The sequence below is a fragment of the Trachemys scripta genome, chromosome 18 (assembly GCF_013100865.1).
Source record: "Trachemys scripta elegans isolate TJP31775 chromosome 18, CAS_Tse_1.0, whole genome shotgun sequence".
NCBI lineage: Eukaryota > Metazoa > Chordata > Testudines > Emydidae > Trachemys > Trachemys scripta.
In genome coordinates, this window is record NC_048315.1 from 18,800,286 (window position 1) to 18,816,076 (window position 15,791).

A 15,791-nucleotide genomic window follows, 5' to 3' on the forward strand; every position below is an offset into this window, starting at 1 on the left:
ATAATCTAGTCTTCTGTGGGGCGTAATACATGGGTCTCATTTCGGCTGTTGGGTTAGTGCACAGCTGCTGGGTGGTGGTCATGGCCAGGAGGTCAGACTAGATGCTCTGGTGTTCCCTTCTGGCCTTAAACTCTGACACTGCTTAGGTCTCAGAATATCCAGTTCTGTCCACCACTGGGGAGGGACTGCACTTAGAGAATGGCCGATCTCACTGTTTCCAAGCTCTGCAACGTACTTGCTGGGCGATCTTGGGCAAACTGCTTCCCTATGTTCTGCCTCCGTTTCTCTAAAATGGGGATCATGGAATTCTCTGTTGCATTACAGACAATGTGAATCTATGTAAAACAGTTTTCAGGCCCTACTGTTAGTACAAAGTAGGGGTGGGTGGGTGTGATTTCCAGACTTGTAAAGCTGAGAATCCATTCATTCTTTCTCGGGCTGAGGGTACCCATGTATCCACACAGACCTGTACCCATGCATGGCGATGGCTAGCTAGGGGTAGGGAGATATTGTGTGCCCAGTTTGTTGGGAGAGAGGGTTTATGCCAAAAGGGGTCTCTCACTTTATCCCCCATGCTCGAAATCTGCCTTTAGACAGCTACCAGTCAAATGAAGGCCTCCTCAGCTGCGGGACAGATTTGCACAGCTGTAGAACCGTGAATGCACCTGCAGAATGGGCTACTTGTCAGTTGCTTTACTCGGGGCACATGTACGTTTGCACTAGAATCTGGTCCCCCTCCCGCTTCCCTTCACCCAGGAGCTGCAGCTGCTTCTTGGGATGCTGCCCTGCGTAGATCCTGACACTGATGAAGACGAGGGAGAGACAAGGCTTCCCCGTAATGAAAAGGAATTCTTCGAACGCCAGCCACGCAGCTCCAGAGCAGCACTTACTGGCCCTGACTCCCCTGCCCAGTAGGGGAGAGATTATTAGCCCAGGTGTGGGATTAATTAGTTGCTAGGCTGGCTTAACAAATGAGCATGGCTCTCTTTCCACCGCAGGTGTTGCTCTGTTGGAAGCAGGGGCAGTCACTTGCCCCAAATTGCATCCAGAGGGGTGAACCGGATTATTTTCGGCTTCCCTACCAATGAGTTCAGGCAGCATGTGCCTCAAAAATCTATCTAATCCTGCTGCTTGGCTGTCAGGGGCTGGGTGGACTCTGCATTCCCGATTTGATCCGTGTGACATTCCCTGCCCTTGACGCAGTCCATCCCTGCCATCAATAACGATCAGCATCAGACTCCCCTGCCCTCCCCCCTCAGCTCCTGTTGGCTTGGTTTCCCATCAAAGCATTATTTAATATCCCTGGGTTCCCCTCTGCACCTTGCTCTCCATTGACACTAACTGGGAGCAAGCCGGATTTATAAGTTTGGTAAAGCCTGTGATTATAAGGCTCGATGCTGTGCATGGGTCTCTCCCTGGCTTCCCTGGGAGTGTCAAACCCGGGGCTTGCGCAGAATTGGCTCCTTTACCCATGATCATAGGAACAGGTGTGATCTCTTCACCTTTCAAGCACTAACGAGCTAGATCTGGCCACACCATGCCTGTGAGGTAGGGAGGTTTCACCCTCATTTTAGATAGATAAGGAAACCAAGACACAGAAAGGGTAAGTGACTTGCTCAAGATCGCATCATGAGTCTGTGTCAGGGTGGGGAAAGAGAGCCCTGCACTCCAGACGCCTGGGCCTGTGTGTTAATCTTCGGCAAGAGCTAGTCCAACTCTGGCATTAGCAGCTGTACTCATCAGTGGATAAACCTGGAAGCCCAGCCCAAACCCCGTTGCTTTTCTCTGCTCACCTCATCTAGACCACGTCGCTGGGCTTTCTGCCTTGCCTCTTCCTGTGTTGGCTTGGAAGGTTGTCTCTGGGCCAAGCAGAAGCACATTCAGGGGCTGACGCTCGTGAGCCTCTGTCTCTGCTCCAAACTTGATCCCACGGGGGATTTCGAAAGGACCCTGCACTTCCCCTGGGGAAAGTGGTTTTACTTTCAAGCTCACTGTTTTCCACCCAGCCTCTCTGGGGACAGATGCCGAGGAAGGTCCAAGCAATGATAAATAAAAGTGATCACGCTTTCCACTCTGGGGGTTTGTGTCCAGAGTGTTTAAAAGGTTAAGAATCATCCATAGATGTTCCAATAAATGGCTAAGAAACTGTTACAGCGTCCGGCAGTGTCCTTATAACCCCGGCTTACAGCCATCTATAATACCTTCTACTGCTGTGCGTATAACCACCTATAGGATGAACTACTCATGCCCGTAACATGATAGAACCCCTATGAATCATTTATTAACCCTTTATATGCTATACATGTGCCCTTAACAGAAAGTGTGAGTAACAGGGTGGCGTTGAGGACAAAGCAGATGTATTTACGTTTTGGTTTTTTTTTTCTCCTCACCGGGCAATTCAGCTTATTAGCTTGCGGAATGCTTTCCCCAGGGCAGAGCTAGAAACCTGCCTGAGCTGCACAAGCCCTGGAGCGTATGCTGTAAGGACCAATCCCCTCTAGTCCCACCAGCAGACAGACAATGACCTGCCCCTGAGGTTCTTGACCAGCAGTGGCCTGTAGAGCAGAATTCAACCAAACAGTTGCTGGCAGTTTGCATCGAACCTGCTGACCACACAGGGCTGGCTGGCTCCTCCTTGCTTCAGCTGCTGAACTGCACTGAACAGCAGCTAAAAATATCACATCCTTTCCTGAAGCTACTCTTCAATGGCAGCCTTTGCAAGTAGCTACATCAGAGCTGTAAGGAATTGTGAATGGGAGAGGAGGCGGGACAGCACGATCCTGAATGGGAGGGGAGGCCGATCTGGAGACGCACGCTCTTCCTTTTAAGGTACGGTCTGCCAAAAGTTAGAGAGCTCCTGACCTAATGAACCCAGCAATGAAGTGTGACTTATGTTTCCCTTCCCGTCATTTATCTGTCTTGTCTATTTAGTGTGTGAGCTCTTTGGGGATTGGGTATGTACAGCGTCCGGCATGCTGGGGCTGGTGATCTCAAGTAGGGCCTCTAGTCTTTAACCCATGATTTGAGGACTGCAGTAACTCAGCCAGAGGTTAGGGGTCTATTTCAGGAGTGGGTGAAGTTCTGTGGCCTGGGATGGGCAGGAGATCAGACTAGATGATCACGACAGTCCCTTCTGACCTTCAAGTCTATGAATCTACTGTACTACTGATAAAAACTGTGGGGTTGTACATTTGTGCGGTGTTGATTGGTTATGCAAGTCAGGTCATATCTCGCAACAGGAGGGATCTGTGTAGTTAGATACATGATGGATGGCTGCAAAAGGCAGTTACGATGGCCTGTTAGCTGGATAAATTTGCTGGCCCTAGGAGCAATTCCTCATGTTAATTGCTCTAACCTTGGTCACGGTATTGGCACCTTGACATCCAATCCAAGATGAGAGGGTGAGTGTGTGAGGGACCTGAGACCACTACAGCAGCCCCTCTCGGTGTGCTGTGTAACTTCAGGAGCAGATGAGCATGGTCATTTCCAGCTAAGATTTAATACTTAGCGGGGCATATCGGGTCCAGATGTGCTCCTGAGAAGATGAGTGACTCCCCCAGGTGGCAGGCCATGGGTGTGGATTGGTATCACTCTTGATGGGTTGGATCACAGAAACCCCCTTAGGAACTGCCAAGTGATGTGCCAAGACTACTTCTGCCCCTGCTTTCCCTGCCAGCTCGGGACCCCAGCACCCTGTCTTGCTGAGCCAGACACGTCCATCTGCTCCAACGCAGACCCAGGGTCTGAATTACTTGCCCCAAAGCTGCAGACTTAACTGAAAGCAGCTTACAGAAGTGTTCTTGTCTTTAACACTCAGGTACCCATCTCCCAATGGGGTCTAAACCCAAATAAATCTGTTTTACCCTGTATAGAGCTTGTACAGGGTAAACTCATAAATTGTTCGCCCTCTATAACACTGATAGAGAGAGATGCACAGTTGTTTGCCCCTCCCCTGGTATTAACACATGTGAGTTAATTAATAAGTAAAAAGTGATTTTATTAAATACAGAAAGTAGGATTTAAGTGGTTCCAAGTAGTAACAGACAGACCAAAGTGAATTACCAAGCAGAATAAAACAAAACATGCAAATCTAAGCCTAATACAGTAATTCAACTGAGTACAGATAAAATCTCACGCTGAAAGATGTTTCAATAAGTCTTTCACAGACTGGACGCCTTCCTAGACTGGGCACAATCCTTTCCCCTGGTACTGCCCTTGTTCCAGCTCAGGTGGTAGCTAGGGGATTCCTCATGATAGCTCTCCCTTTTCTCTGTTCCATCCACTTATATATTTTTTGCATAAGGTGGGAATCCTTTGTCCCTCTGGGTGCCCCCCCTTCTCAATGGAAAAGCACCAGGTCAAAGATGGATCCCAGTTCAGGTGACATGATCACATGTCACTGTCAGACTTCATTGCCCACTTGCCAGCACACGTGTATACAGGAAGACTCACAGGTAAAACAGAGCCACCTGCAGTCAATTGTCCTGGTTAATGGGAGTCATCAAGATTCCAACCACTATTAATAGCCCACACTTTGCATCATTACAATAGGCCCTCAGAGTTATATTTCATATTTCTAGTTTCAGATACAAGAGTGGTACATTTATACAAATCGGATGATCACACTCAGTAGATTAGAAGCTTTGTAATGATACCTTACAAAGAGACCTTTTGCATGAAGCATATTCCAGTTACATTAGCATATTTTCATAAAAGCATAGAAAGTGCAACGTCACACACTCCACCTCCAGAATCAGCAATAGCAGAGGCTGGTTATGGCAGCAGACTCCTTTAACTTATTCCAGCACAGAAGCAAAGGCTGGCTTTTTATGCCTTTGCAGCTGTGCCTGTATTAACCGATCGGGGGGGGGGGGGGGGGGTTCCCTTGTTGCTTGGATGAGACCCTCCCTGCTCCTGTCGTCGTGCACTGACTCCATCTGTAAAAGATGCCGTCTCCCGAAATAATCCCTGCTCCTGACGCAAGAAAGGAACAGCATTTCAGGAGGACTTGACCAAAACAAGGTGCTCATCTCCATGCACTTCTCCCTCTGGGCAGAGGATGAGAGAACAAACGTGGGACAGGTGCGTGGCCGTGTTACTGAAAGCACTACTGGAAGGCACTCGTGCGACAGTGTAAAAACTTAGAATAGACTAGAACTCTGAGTGGATGGAATTTCCTGTTTCCTCGTTCACTGTGTGGCTCCGGAGGCAGGTTGTGCATAGCTGGCTCTGTACGTATACCCTAACTTTGACTTATCCCTCTGAACTCCCAGCAGTAATTTTGTGATTTTTTCCCCCCCCCCCCATATGGTTGGTGGTGTCTGCCTAGCCCTGCTGCATCTGTCTGGGACGCTGTCTGCTTCCGAACGATACACTTGGATAGTGTGCTGATAAGAGACGTCTAAGGAAAAACTTTGCACCACAGGAAGTGGTGTTGGTGATTCCGTAGACGATGCTCTTCCTTCTGAGTCCGTACTTGTCTCTGTCCCAGTCATGATGCTGAGAGAACCATCTGTCATTGTGAAATGGTAGCACTCTTCTTTTAAAGGACTAGACTGTTGATCATTGGGTCCTAGCCAAATCTGTATTTGGTATTTACATTTTGCTTACCAAAAAAGTCTCTTGTAGCTTCAATTGGACAGGGTACTCTTCTCTTTCTGCCCTGAAGGGAAGTGTTGTAGTTTGCTGTTAAATGGTGGATATGTTCTGCTCCAGAGGTGGATGCATTTCAGTGAGTGAGTGAGATCATCATGGTGCAGATGATATATACAAGGCCTGGTTTTCAATTGTAGGCCTCTAATTTAAGGCATCCAGTTCCTCATTTTGGGTGTTCATATTGGTACTTTAGCTGTGAAAATGCTGATGTGAGCACCAGATGTGAAACGGGATGTGCTAACTAAGATACCGATGTTCTAGAACCTGATTCCCACTGCCCCACCACCCTGTAAAGCCCTGTGGGATCCTTGGAAATCATAGCCATTACTCAGTGGTCTTAAGACATGGAACATGTTAGGGCTAGCATCTGAAGTGACGTGATCATAGAGGCAGAAATAAGGTTGCACTAACCATAGTTTTGCATGCTTTCTAGACCTGGTGGAATGTTGTGACAGCAGCTGTTTAAAATGTTACATACCATCAATTGTCCTTGGTTTTTCTTGTGGATTCCCTTGGCCATGGGTAGTTCTGCAGTGGTGTGTGTTTGTTTGTATTTGGAATTCCTTATCTGAACTGTCATTAACCTTCTCTTTGATTTGCCTTTGCAGTTTGCTGGTAGGTGGAATGGGACAGTCATGAATGGTGATGCCCTTTGCCAAGAGTCTTCCTCCCAGCTTCCCGACTGGAGGGAGTTCTGTGAGCTCCACGCCCAGGCTGCCGCGGTGGACTTTGCTCAGAAGTTCTGCCAGTTCCTGAAGGAGAACCCCCATTACGATACCCCGGGGGCTGAAACCTCCTTCTCCCATCACTTTGCTGCCAATTTCTTGGACATCTTCAGCTTGGAGGTCAGTAGGGTGTTTGTGTCCGACTCCCCAACCAAGTACAACATAGTGCCCTTTGTGGGGCTACAGAACTGCCACATGCCTTACGGACGAGACATCCTCCAGAGGAAAGAGGAGACCTCCACAGAATCCCTGGACAGCATGGACAACCCCGTGAACTCCAGCCGATATCTGAGCCAGTCCCAGCAGGCTCAGGCCCATAAAGTTTCTTCCTACGGCCACTCTCGGAGTTCAGAGGACGTCTCTGTCCATGCTACTTCCAAGCCGAAATTCAAGAAAGGCTTCTCCTTGAGGAATATGAGCCTGTGCGTGGTGGATGGCATGAAGGAGATGTGGCACAGGAAGTCCTCTCCGGAGCCAGGCGTGGAGGCCACGCAGGGTGGCCGGAGGTCAGAGAGAGAGCACTGTCCCTCTGTGAACAAGGAACACAATGACATGAGGGAGAGATGGACTCACAAGCTACGGCTGTCAAAAGTCCAGTCTTCCAAGGTGGAACTGGTGGATATTCAGAGGGAGGGCACCCTCCGCTACATGGTGGCGGACGACACGAACTGCGTGGGTAGCTCTCAGTGGCAGAAATGTCGGCTGATGCTCAGGAAGGCTGTGAAGATGGAGGGAGAGAGGTTCCTGCTGGAGTTTTATGTGCCTCCAAAGGTAGGTCTTGTAGGTTCTTCATGGTTGAGCTTCCTATCTATATTGACTTGCTTGGCCGCAGGCTGCAGAGTTTATAGATGTGACGTTCCTCGCCCCGAGAGGCCATAGATCCCAGCTGACACGTCTTCGAGCTGCGCTTCATCAGAGCTCCAGACAGCCGAGGCAGTTTTACAGCTCTCTGATGGGCTGGTGTGCTGCTGCCCGGTGATAGGTGTTGCTCCTCTATTGTTTCAGATGGTCTATTTTAATCCTCCACCTCCTGGTCTTAATCCACTCTATGGGATGAAGCATAATTCAGTGTTTTTGCTTATTTTGTCTGTGCCAAGCTCTCCACCAAGTTTCTGACAAACAATGTTACTGTAGTAGGTCCTAGCCGGGGCTCGACCCTTCCGGACAGGAGGGGAGCCACACCGACTCACTACTGTGGGAACAAGCAGTCAGTTAGTCCCGGAACTCCGGCTCTTTAGTGCAGAGTCGGAGCGACCACAGTTAAAGCTCAGGCCCTTGACTGCGGGGGCTGAGCGAGCAAATAGATCAGAGCCCAGGCCCTGGATCAGGGCGGGGCAAACACAGTTAGCTCAGGCCCTTGGTTGTAGGGGCTGAGCGAGCAAATAGTTCAAAGCCCAGGCCCTGGATCAGGGCGGGGCAAACACAGTTAGGCTCAGGCCCTTGTTGCAGGGGCTGAGCGAGCAAATAGTTCGGAGCCCAGGCCCTGGATCAGGGCGGGGCAAACACAGTTAGGCTCAGGCCCTTGTTGCAGGGGCTGAGCGAGCAAATAGTTCAGAGCCCAGGCCCTGGATCAGGGCGGGGCAAACACAGTTAGGCTCAGGCCCTTGTTGCAGGGGCTGAGCGAGCAAATAGTTCAGAGCCCAGGCCCTGGATCAGGGCGGGGCAAACACAGTTAGGCTCAGGCCCTTGTTGCAGGGGCTGAGCGAGCAAATAGTTCAGAGCCCAGGCCCTGGATCAGGGCGGGGCAAACACAGTTAGGCTCAGGCCCTTGTTGCAGGGGCTGAGCGAGCAAATAGTTCAGAGCCCAGGCCCTGGATCAGGGCGGGGCAAACACAGTTAGGCTCAGGCCCTTGTTGCAGGGGCTGAGCGAGCAAATAGTTCAGAGCCCAGGCCCTGGATCAGGGCGGGGCAAACACAGTTAGGCTCAGGCCCTTGTTGCAGGGGCTGAGCGAGCAAATAGTTCAGAGCCCAGGCCCTGGATCAGGGCGGGGCAAACACAGTTAGGCTCAGGCCCTTGTTGCAGGGGCTGAGCGAGCAAATAGTTCAGAGCCCAGGCCCTGGATCAGGGCGGGGCAAACACAGTTAGGCTCAGGCCCTTGTTGCAGGGGCTGAGCGAGCAAATAGTTCAGAGCCCAGGCCCTGGATCAGGGCGGGGCAAACACAGTTAGGCTCAGGCCCTTGTTGCAGGGGCTGAGCGAGCAAATAGTTCAGAGCCCAGGCCCTGGATCAGGGCGGGGCAAACACAGTTAGGCTCAGGCCCTTGTTGCAGGGGCTGAGCGAGCAAATAGTTCAGAGCCCAGGCCCTGGATCAGGGCGGGGCAAACACAGTTAGGCTCAGGCCCTTGTTGCAGGGGCTGAGCGAGCAAATAGTTCAGAGCCCAGGCCCTGGATCAGGGCGGGGCAAACACAGTTAGGCTCAGGCCCTTGTTGCAGGGGCTGAGCGAGCAAATAGTTCAGAGCCCAGGCCCTGGATCAGGGCGGGGCAAACACAGTTAGGCTCAGGCCCTTGTTGCAGGGGCTGAGCGAGCAAATAGTTCAGAGCCCAGGCCCTGGATCAGGGCGGGGCAAACACAGTTAGGCTCAGGCCCTTGTTGCAGGGGCTGAGCGAGCAAATAGTTCAGAGCCCAGGCCCTGGATCAGGGCGGGGCAAACACAGTTAGGCTCAGGCCCTTGTTGCAGGGGCTGAGCGAGCAAATAGTTCAGAGCCCAGGCCCTGGATCAGGGCGGGGCAAACACAGTTAGGCTCAGGCCCTTGTTGCAGGGGCTGAGCGAGCAAATAGTTCAGAGCCCAGGCCCTGGATCAGGGCGGGGCAAACACAGTTAGGCTCAGGCCCTTGTTGCAGGGGCTGAGCGAGCAAATAGTTCAGAGCCCAGGCCCTGGATCAGGGCGGGGCAAACACAGTTAGGCTCAGGCCCTTGTTGCAGGGGCTGAGCGAGCAAATAGTTCAGAGCCCAGGCCCTGGATCAGGGCGGGGCAAACACAGTTAGGCTCAGGCCCTTGTTGCAGGGGCTGAGCGAGCAAATAGTTCAGAGCCCAGGCCCTGGATCAGGGCGGGGCAAACACAGTTAGGCTCAGGCCCTTGTTGCAGGGGCTGAGCGAGCAAATAGTTCAGAGCCCAGGCCCTGGATCAGGGCGGGGCAAACACAGTTAGGCTCAGGCCCTTGTTGCAGGGGCTGAGCGAGCAAATAGTTCAGAGCCCAGGCCCTGGATCAGGGCGGGGCAAACACAGTTAGGCTCAGGCCCTTGTTGCAGGGGCTGAGCGAGCAAATAGTTCAGAGCCCAGGCCCTGGATCAGGGCGGGGCAAACACAGTTAGGCTCAGGCCCTTGTTGCAGGGGCTGAGCGAGCAAATAGTTCAGAGCCCAGGCCCTGGATCAGGGCGGGGCAAACACAGTTAGGCTCAGGCCCTTGTTGCAGGGGCTGAGCGAGCAAATAGTTCAGAGCCCAGGCCCTGGATCAGGGCGGGGCAAACACAGTTAGGCTCAGGCCCTTGTTGCAGGGGCTGAGCGAGCAAATAGTTCAGAGCCCAGGCCCTGGATCAGGGCGGGGCAAACACAGTTAGGCTCAGGCCCTTGTTGCAGGGGCTGAGCGAGCAAATAGTTCAGAGCCCAGGCCCTGGATCAGGGCGGGGCAAACACAGTTAGGCTCAGGCCCTTGTTGCAGGGGCTGAGCGAGCAAATAGTTCAGAGCCCAGGCCCTGGATCAGGGCGGGGCAAACACAGTTAGGCTCAGGCCCTTGTTGCAGGGGCTGAGCGAGCAAATAGTTCAGAGCCCAGGCCCTGGATCAGGGCGGGGCAAACACAGTTAGGCTCAGGCCCTTGTTGCAGGGGCTGAGCGAGCAAATAGTTCAGAGCCCAGGCCCTGGATCAGGGCGGGGCAAACACAGTTAGGCTCAGGCCCTTGTTGCAGGGGCTGAGCGAGCAAATAGTTCAGAGCCCAGGCCCTGGATCAGGGCGGGGCAAACACAGTTAGGCTCAGGCCCTTGTTGCAGGGGCTGAGCGAGCAAATAGTTCAGAGCCCAGGCCCTGGATCAGGGCGGGGCAAACACAGTTAGGCTCAGGCCCTTGTTGCAGGGGCTGAGCGAGCAAATAGTTCAGAGCCCAGGCCCTGGATCAGGGCGGGGCAAACACAGTTAGGCTCAGGCCCTTGTTGCAGGGGCTGAGCGAGCAAATAGTTCAGAGCCCAGGCCCTGGATCAGGGCGGGGCAAACACAGTTAGGCTCAGGCCCTTGTTGCAGGGGCTGAGCGAGCAAATAGTTCAGAGCCCAGGCCCTGGATCAGGGCGGGGCAAACACAGTTAGGCTCAGGCCCTTGTTGCAGGGGCTGAGCGAGCAAATAGTTCAGAGCCCAGGCCCTGGATCAGGGCGGGGCAAACACAGTTAGGCTCAGGCCCTTGTTGCAGGGGCTGAGCGAGCAAATAGTTCAGAGCCCAGGCCCTGGATCAGGGCGGGGCAAACACAGTTAGGCTCAGGCCCTTGTTGCAGGGGCTGAGCGAGCAAATAGTTCAGAGCCCAGGCCCTGGATCAGGGCGGGGCAAACACAGTTAGGCTCAGGCCCTTGTTGCAGGGGCTGAGCGAGCAAATAGTTCAGAGCCCAGGCCCTGGATCAGGGCGGGGCAAACACAGTTAGGCTCAGGCCCTTGTTGCAGGGGCTGAGCGAGCAAATAGTTCAGAGCCCAGGCCCTGGATCAGGGCGGGGCAAACACAGTTAGGCTCAGGCCCTTGTTGCAGGGGCTGAGCGAGCAAATAGTTCAGAGCCCAGGCCCTGGATCAGGGCGGGGCAAACACAGTTAGGCTCAGGCCCTTGTTGCAGGGGCTGAGCGAGCAAATAGTTCAGAGCCCAGGCCCTGGATCAGGGCGGGGCAAACACAGTTAGGCTCAGGCCCTTGTTGCAGGGGCTGAGCGAGCAAATAGTTCAGAGCCCAGGCCCTGGATCAGGGCGGGGCAAACACAGTTAGGCTCAGGCCCTTGTTGCAGGGGCTGAGCGAGCAAATAGTTCAGAGCCCAGGCCCTGGATCAGGGCGGGGCAAACACAGTTAGGCTCAGGCCCTTGTTGCAGGGGCTGAGCGAGCAAATAGTTCAGAGCCCAGGCCCTGGATCAGGGCGGGGCAAACACAGTTAGGCTCAGGCCCTTGTTGCAGGGGCTGAGCGAGCAAATAGTTCAGAGCCCAGGCCCTGGATCAGGGCGGGGCAAACACAGTTAGGCTCAGGCCCTTGTTGCAGGGGCTGAGCGAGCAAATAGTTCAGAGCCCAGGCCCTGGATCAGGGCGGGGCAAACACAGTTAGGCTCAGGCCCTTGTTGCAGGGGCTGAGCGAGCAAATAGTTCAGAGCCCAGGCCCTGGATCAGGGCGGGGCAAACACAGTTAGGCTCAGGCCCTTGTTGCAGGGGCTGAGCGAGCAAATAGTTCAGAGCCCAGGCCCTGGATCAGGGCGGGGCAAACACAGTTAGGCTCAGGCCCTTGTTGCAGGGGCTGAGCGAGCAAATAGTTCAGAGCCCAGGCCCTGGATCAGGGCGGGGCAAACACAGTTAGGCTCAGGCCCTTGTTGCAGGGGCTGAGCGAGCAAATAGTTCAGAGCCCAGGCCCTGGATCAGGGCGGGGCAAACACAGTTAGGCTCAGGCCCTTGTTGCAGGGGCTGAGCGAGCAAATAGTTCAGAGCCCAGGCCCTGGATCAGGGCGGGGCAAACACAGTTAGGCTCAGGCCCTTGTTGCAGGGGCTGAGCGAGCAAATAGTTCAGAGCCCAGGCCCTGGATCAGGGCGGGGCAAACACAGTTAGGCTCAGGCCCTTGTTGCAGGGGCTGAGCGAGCAAATAGTTCAGAGCCCAGGCCCTGGATCAGGGCGGGGCAAACACAGTTAGGCTCAGGCCCTTGTTGCAGGGGCTGAGCGAGCAAATAGTTCAGAGCCCAGGCCCTGGATCAGGGCGGGGCAAACACAGTTAGGCTCAGGCCCTTGTTGCAGGGGCTGAGCGAGCAAATAGTTCAGAGCCCAGGCCCTGGATCAGGGCGGGGCAAACACAGTTAGGCTCAGGCCCTTGTTGCAGGGGCTGAGCGAGCAAATAGTTCAGAGCCCAGGCCCTGGATCAGGGCGGGGCAAACACAGTTAGGCTCAGGCCCTTGTTGCAGGGGCTGAGCGAGCAAATAGTTCAGAGCCCAGGCCCTGGATCAGGGCGGGGCAAACACAGTTAGGCTCAGGCCCTTGTTGCAGGGGCTGAGCGAGCAAATAGTTCAGAGCCCAGGCCCTGGATCAGGGCGGGGCAAACACAGTTAGGCTCAGGCCCTTGTTGCAGGGGCTGAGCGAGCAAATAGTTCAGAGCCCAGGCCCTGGATCAGGGCGGGGCAAACACAGTTAGGCTCAGGCCCTTGTTGCAGGGGCTGAGCGAGCAAATAGTTCAGAGCCCAGGCCCTGGATCAGGGCGGGGCAAACACAGTTAGGCTCAGGCCCTTGTTGCAGGGGCTGAGCGAGCAAATAGTTCAGAGCCCAGGCCCTGGATCAGGGCGGGGCAAACACAGTTAGGCTCAGGCCCTTGTTGCAGGGGCTGAGCGAGCAGATAGTTCAGAGCCCAGGCCCTGGATCAGGGCGGGGCAAACACAGTTAGGCTCAGGCCCTTGTTGCAGGGGCTGAGCGAGCAAATAGTTCAGAGCCCAGGCCCTGGATCAGGGCGGGGCAAACACGGTTAGGCTCAGGCCCTTCTGGCAGGGGCTGAGCGAGCAAATAGTTCAGAGCCCAGGCCCTGGGTCAGGGCGGGGCAAACACAGTTAGCTCAGGGCCTTGGTTGCAGGGGCTGAGCGAGCAAATAGTTCAAGGCCCAGGCCCTGGAGCAGGGCGGGGCAAACACAGTTAGGCTCAAGCCCTTGTTGCAGGGGCTGAGCGAACAAATAGTTCAGATAAGGTACGCCTAGGCTTCTGTAGCCGAGCGTCGGGTGAGGGGGAAGCCTGCCACCCGTGCGGAGGGTGGCAGGGGGGAACGCAGGCCCACCCACTCCACTGCGTTCCAGCCCGGGGCCCTAACAGCGGTTGCTGCCGCTGCTGGTCAGTGGGGTATCCAGCCCGCAACACACTGACATAGGCTCACACTCAGTTGCAGCCGGACCGGGGTCGGCTATCCCCGGGCTACTTCCGTGATCCCCCTCAAAGCCTACCTCGTTCGTTACGCCGGGATCGGGCCAGTCCATCTCCATGGGCTCCTCTCTGCCCGGGCTCGGCGGCAAGTCCGGTAGCTCTGCTGGGAAGTCCGGCCAATGGTCCTCAGGCGGCTCCTCTGGATAGCAGCAGGGGCGAAGGGGTTCGGGTCCAGTCTCACCCTCAGGGTTAGTGGGGTCCGGTTCCCAGGGATTCTCCCAGTGGCGGGCGTGAACGGGCTCCGGCGGCTCCTCCTCGTAGCGGGCCCGGGGTAGCTCAGGCCAGCCAGGGTCCAAGCCCCGGTCTTCGACGGTCTCCTGGCCAGGAGCTCCCGGCCGCACGTCTGCTCCCTGCGGTGGCTGGGCACCAACTGAGCTCTGGCGGCCGGCCTTTATACTTCCTGTCCCGCCCCTTGACTTCCGGGGGGCGGGGACAGGCTGTGGTGGTCCCACCCACTCTGGTGCCGGCACGTGGGCTCCCTCTTCTGGACAGGAGGGGAGCCACACCGACTCACTACAGTTACTGTCTGCTCAGACTTCCTGATGCCCAGTGCTCCTAGTTCGTTATCTATCTTATAGGTCTTTGAGCTGGATTTGAATAGGGATTGGAGTTTTTTACCACCACCAGTGTGCCTCACCTCAGAACTGGAAGATCCACCTCCTAGGGGTGAAAGAGGAATTTAGTATCCCTAATCATAGAACTGGAAGGGACCTTGAGAGGTCATCTAGTCCAGTCCCCTGCACTCCAGGGGACCTGACAGGTGTTTGTCTAACCTGCTCTTAAAAATCTCCAATGATGGAGACTCCACAACCTCCCTAGGCAATTTATTCCAGTGCTTCACCACTCTGACAGTTAGGAAGTTTTTCCTAATGTCAGTCCATTCAGTCACTGGCCTCTCAGTTAAGACTGAAAGCAAAGGGGCCAATTGAGGCAGGCACAGCTACTGAGGCTGTCAACGAGCCTTTTATGATAGTGACGCTTCCCAAATCCATCACTAAGGAAAGATGGCCTAGTAGTTAGGGTTCTAGCCTGGGAGTTGGGTGACCTGGCCCCAATTCCCTGCTCTGTCACCAACTTCCTTACCAGTTCCCCTCCCCAAGCCGTCCAGTCCCTCAGGGACTCAAATGGTTCATGTTTGAGTGCTACTTTGTCTGGATTTTAGGGACAAGGTCTGATTTCAAATAGCAAGAAGCACTGAAGGCATCCATCTGCACCCGCCTAGCGACCCTGTCTTGGGATTCATGTAATACACACGATTTGTACCCCAATCAGACACGCTCAGAGCTTGGCTTTTGTTTTCCCTCATGTAGATGGGGATCAAACTGGTAATCTCGTTACAGGGGTGTAACATGACTTCGTAACATGGATTGGTTCCTGTCTACACGGGGAAGAGCAAGCGGAGTTATTCCTGGTTGGCCAGGGTGCTATCCTGCACGTAATACGATGCAGTATTTTTTTTTCTGGTGGTGATGAGCCCGGGCACATCATCTTGTGCTGTTGTGATTGCTGCCATCTTGGCTGACACTAGCGATTGAGTCAGGGATGGTCAGAGCTAAAAGCAGGAGCTGTTATCGCTTGAGCTAAAGAGCCACTGCTACAAGTTGGGGTGTAACAGCCTCGGATCCTCTGTGGATCAGGCACCAAGAGGGCCCTGTAACTTGCACTCTTATAGGTTAGGAACAAAGCGTGGATGACTCTCTCTAGCTTTCTATCCTCTTGCTATTTCTTCTCTTCTGTCAGCCATGTGGGCAGTCTGTGATGAGTCAGCCGGGCGTTTGGGTGAACTCGGATCCTGGTGTTTACCTGGCAGGAGACTGAAGCCAGGAGCTCTCCCAATACACCAGTGAACTTCTCTCTAGTAGCTGTTAACCTGCAACGTACAGGAACTGCCTCTAACCTTTCATTTCTGCCGGGGAAACGTTTGGAGCCTAGGCTGAGTCTCCATATCTCCCTGCCCGTTAGCTGCGAGGCTAACGAGACTGTCAGGTGCTGCACTGACCGTTCACCAACTGGATGTCAGGGATGTAAAAACAGCTTGGGATGAGCCTGACCAGTCCTGAGTTCTCTCGGCCCATTAGCATTGTCACTCACGCTTCAGACGTGCACAGTACAGAGCCTGGACTAGCCCTGCCCACCTCCAGGATAGGAAGGCAACTTGTGAACCCCACACCCATGTTTTTGACAGGTTCAGATTCTCTGTACCGCTAGGTAACTGTAACAGGGGATAAAGAACTCCAGCCATGCCCCCTTTCCTGCCCTCAGGATGGTACATTCCCCCTAGAGATGGGCTA

At 54.3% G+C, this 15,791-nt stretch overlaps 1 protein-coding gene across 1 annotated transcript in view; it reads left to right on the forward strand.

The window, feature by feature from the left end:
• The first annotated feature begins 2,514 nt into the window (after positions 1-2,514).
• Positions 2,515-15,791, forward strand: part of SH2B2 (SH2B adaptor protein 2) — a 45,022-nt gene continuing 31,745 nt past the window's right edge. Inside the window, exons 1-2 of the mRNA XM_034752688.1 lie at positions 2,515-2,829; positions 6,264-7,151. Of these exons, the coding sequence (XP_034608579.1) occupies positions 2,785-2,829; positions 6,264-7,151 (933 nt within the window). The 5' untranslated portion in view covers positions 2,515-2,784. The remainder of the gene's footprint in view (positions 2,830-6,263; positions 7,152-15,791) is intronic.